The sequence below is a fragment of the Coffea arabica genome, chromosome 8c (genome assembly GCF_036785885.1).
Source record: "Coffea arabica cultivar ET-39 chromosome 8c, Coffea Arabica ET-39 HiFi, whole genome shotgun sequence".
Classification (NCBI taxonomy): Eukaryota; Viridiplantae; Streptophyta; class Magnoliopsida; order Gentianales; family Rubiaceae; genus Coffea; species Coffea arabica.
In genome coordinates, this window is record NC_092325.1 from 37,630,155 (window position 1) to 37,632,367 (window position 2,213).

At 50.7% G+C, this 2,213-nt stretch overlaps 1 protein-coding gene across 1 annotated transcript; it reads right to left on the reverse strand.

Moving 5' to 3' along the window:
• Nucleotides 1-1,219: 1,219 nt before the first annotated feature.
• On the reverse strand, nt 1,220-1,786 carry LOC140013560 (uncharacterized). Its single transcript, XM_072062878.1, has 2 exons — nt 1,414-1,786; nt 1,220-1,350 (listed from the first exon to the last, which is right to left on the reverse strand). The coding sequence occupies exons 1-2, from the start codon at nt 1,784-1,786 to the stop codon at nt 1,220-1,222; spliced, it is 504 nt and encodes a 167-aa protein (XP_071918979.1).
• Nucleotides 1,787-2,213: the final 427 nt, after the last annotated feature.

Below are 2,213 nucleotides of genomic sequence, written 5' to 3' on the forward strand. Positions count from 1 at the left end.
TAATCTGGCCTCAGTTACTTAGTGACAGAAAGATAAAGAAAGAGATCACCGGAGCGTGGACGAGGCAGTGGGGGAAGTAGAGAGTAGGGGTGGCAGATAGGTGGAGGAAGGCAGCGCCGCACGTGATGGGCACGCGCTTGGGCTGGACTGAGCAGAAAAGGAAGAAAGCTCTGCTGCGCGCCTGGGTGGTGCCTGGAGAAGAGCTGGGGTCGCGCGCAGAAGGCTGGTGATGGCTGCTGATGCACAGAGGGCAGCGCGAAAGCTGGCTTGGGGATCGCTCATAAGGACGGAGCCACGCGTGAAGGTCGCGCCCGCGGCTGAAACTCGCGCGCGCGGTCTGCTGATCTCACCTAGGCAGGGCACACTGGTCTGGACTGGCGCTGAGGCTGCGCGCGAAGACAGCTGCTGGTGGATTGGAGCACCGGCTGCAGAGGCAGCTGCGCGCAGAGGAGGCGCAGAAAGCTGTTGATGGTCGCTGCGGCTGGTGGTCCGCGCGCGATGGCGGCCTGCGAGCTGGATGAGCTGTGCGGAGGTTGTCCGCTGTGGCAGGCAGCGGCGCGCGGCGTGGGCTGTGCAGATCGGGTGGTCCGCGTGCGATGGAGAAGATCCGCAGCGTCGAGGAAGAAGAGCTGCGGCGGTGCGATCTTGGGAGAGCTGGTGATGACCGCGAGGTGAAGTTGGAGCTGGAGGACTGTGCGGGGGATGCGCGGTTGGAGCTCGCCTGGGCGCTGGGGTCGCGCGCCTGCTGCTGCTATTGGCTGCTGGTCGCGCGTTGTGACATGGCGCGCTGGCTGGTGGAGCGCGCGAGCAGCGGGCAGTGGGGTGAGGTGCGGTGAGGAGTGGCGGCGGACGAAGCAAAAGAGGGGAAAGAAGAAGAGAAAGAAAAGAAGGAAGAAGAAGAAAGAAAAAGAAAAGAAAGAAGAAGAAAGAAGGAGTAGGGTTACAGGTCTTTTGAAAAATTTTTTTTTTTTTTAGCGTGGGCACGCTCAACTGCAGTAGAGTCCGCAGATCCTGATCGAAAATTTCTTCCCCTTAGGCGTGACCACCTGGCGTGGGCACGTCTAACTATTAATTTCCTGCCACCAAACATCGAACCATTAATTGACACTAACACTTAACTAAAACTTCAAAAATGCATGAAAACTGAAACAAATAGTATTGGGTTGCCTCCTAAGTAGCGCCTTTCTTTAATGTCTTTGACTAGACATGGCCAAAACCATCAAGCAAGATAAAGTGGATCTTGGAGGTGTACAACTTTTACTTCTTCAACCGCGAACCCTTCATAATAAGGTTTGAGTCGATGGCCATTCACCACGAACCTTTTCTTCGTTTTTAAACTTTGGATCTCCACTGCACCATAATGAAACACATTAGAAACGATAAATGGACCAATCCAACGAGAACGTAACTTACCAGGAAAGAGTTTAAGCTTTGAGTGATACACGAGGACTTTTTGCTCCACTATAAAAGATTTTCTTGAAACCTGCTGATCATGAAAGATTTTACACTTTTCCTTATAGATCGCGGCATTCTCATACGCTTCATTTCTTATCTCCTCTAACTCTTGTAGCTGCAATTTCCTTTTGACCCCTGCTTCGTCTAATCCCATGTTACACTGCTTCACTGCCCAAAACGCCTTGTGTTCAAACTCCACGGGGAGATGGCAAGCCTTACCGAAGACAAGTCTATACGGAGACATCCCAATCGGCGTCTTATACGCGATGCGATACGCCCACAGTGCATCTTCTAAGTTTAAACTCCAATCCTTCCTATCTGGGCGCACCATCTTCTCCAAGATTGATTTGATTTCCCTGTTTGACACTTCGCCTTAACCGTTTGCCTGCGGGTGATATGGTGTAGATACCTTATGGAGCACGCCATATTTTCGGAACAAAGCAGTGATAGTCTTGTTGCAGAAATGTGTCCCTCTATCACTAACCACAGCTCTTGGCATTCCAAAACGGACAAAGATATTAGAATTTAAGAACTCTGCAACCACTCTAAAATCATTAGTACGGGTGGCTTTGGCTTCCACCCATTTAGAGACATAGTCTACACCAAGTAGAATGTATAGGAAACCAAAAGATGAGGGAAAAGGACCCATAAAATCTATCCCCCAAACATCGAAAATTTCGACAAACAACATGGGGGTTTGAAGCATTTGGTCCCTACGAAAAATATTCCCCACCCTTTGACACCTATCACAAGATTTA

Coding starts and splice junctions, on each gene's coding strand:
- LOC140013560 (XM_072062878.1), bottom strand. CDS start 1,786: ATGGTGCGCCCAGATAGGAAGGATTGGAGTTTAAACTTAGAAGATGCA. Junction 1,351..1,413: donor AAAGCTTAAACTCTTTCCTG/GTAAGTTACGTT, acceptor ATTATGGTGCAG/TGGAGATCCAAAGTTTAAAA.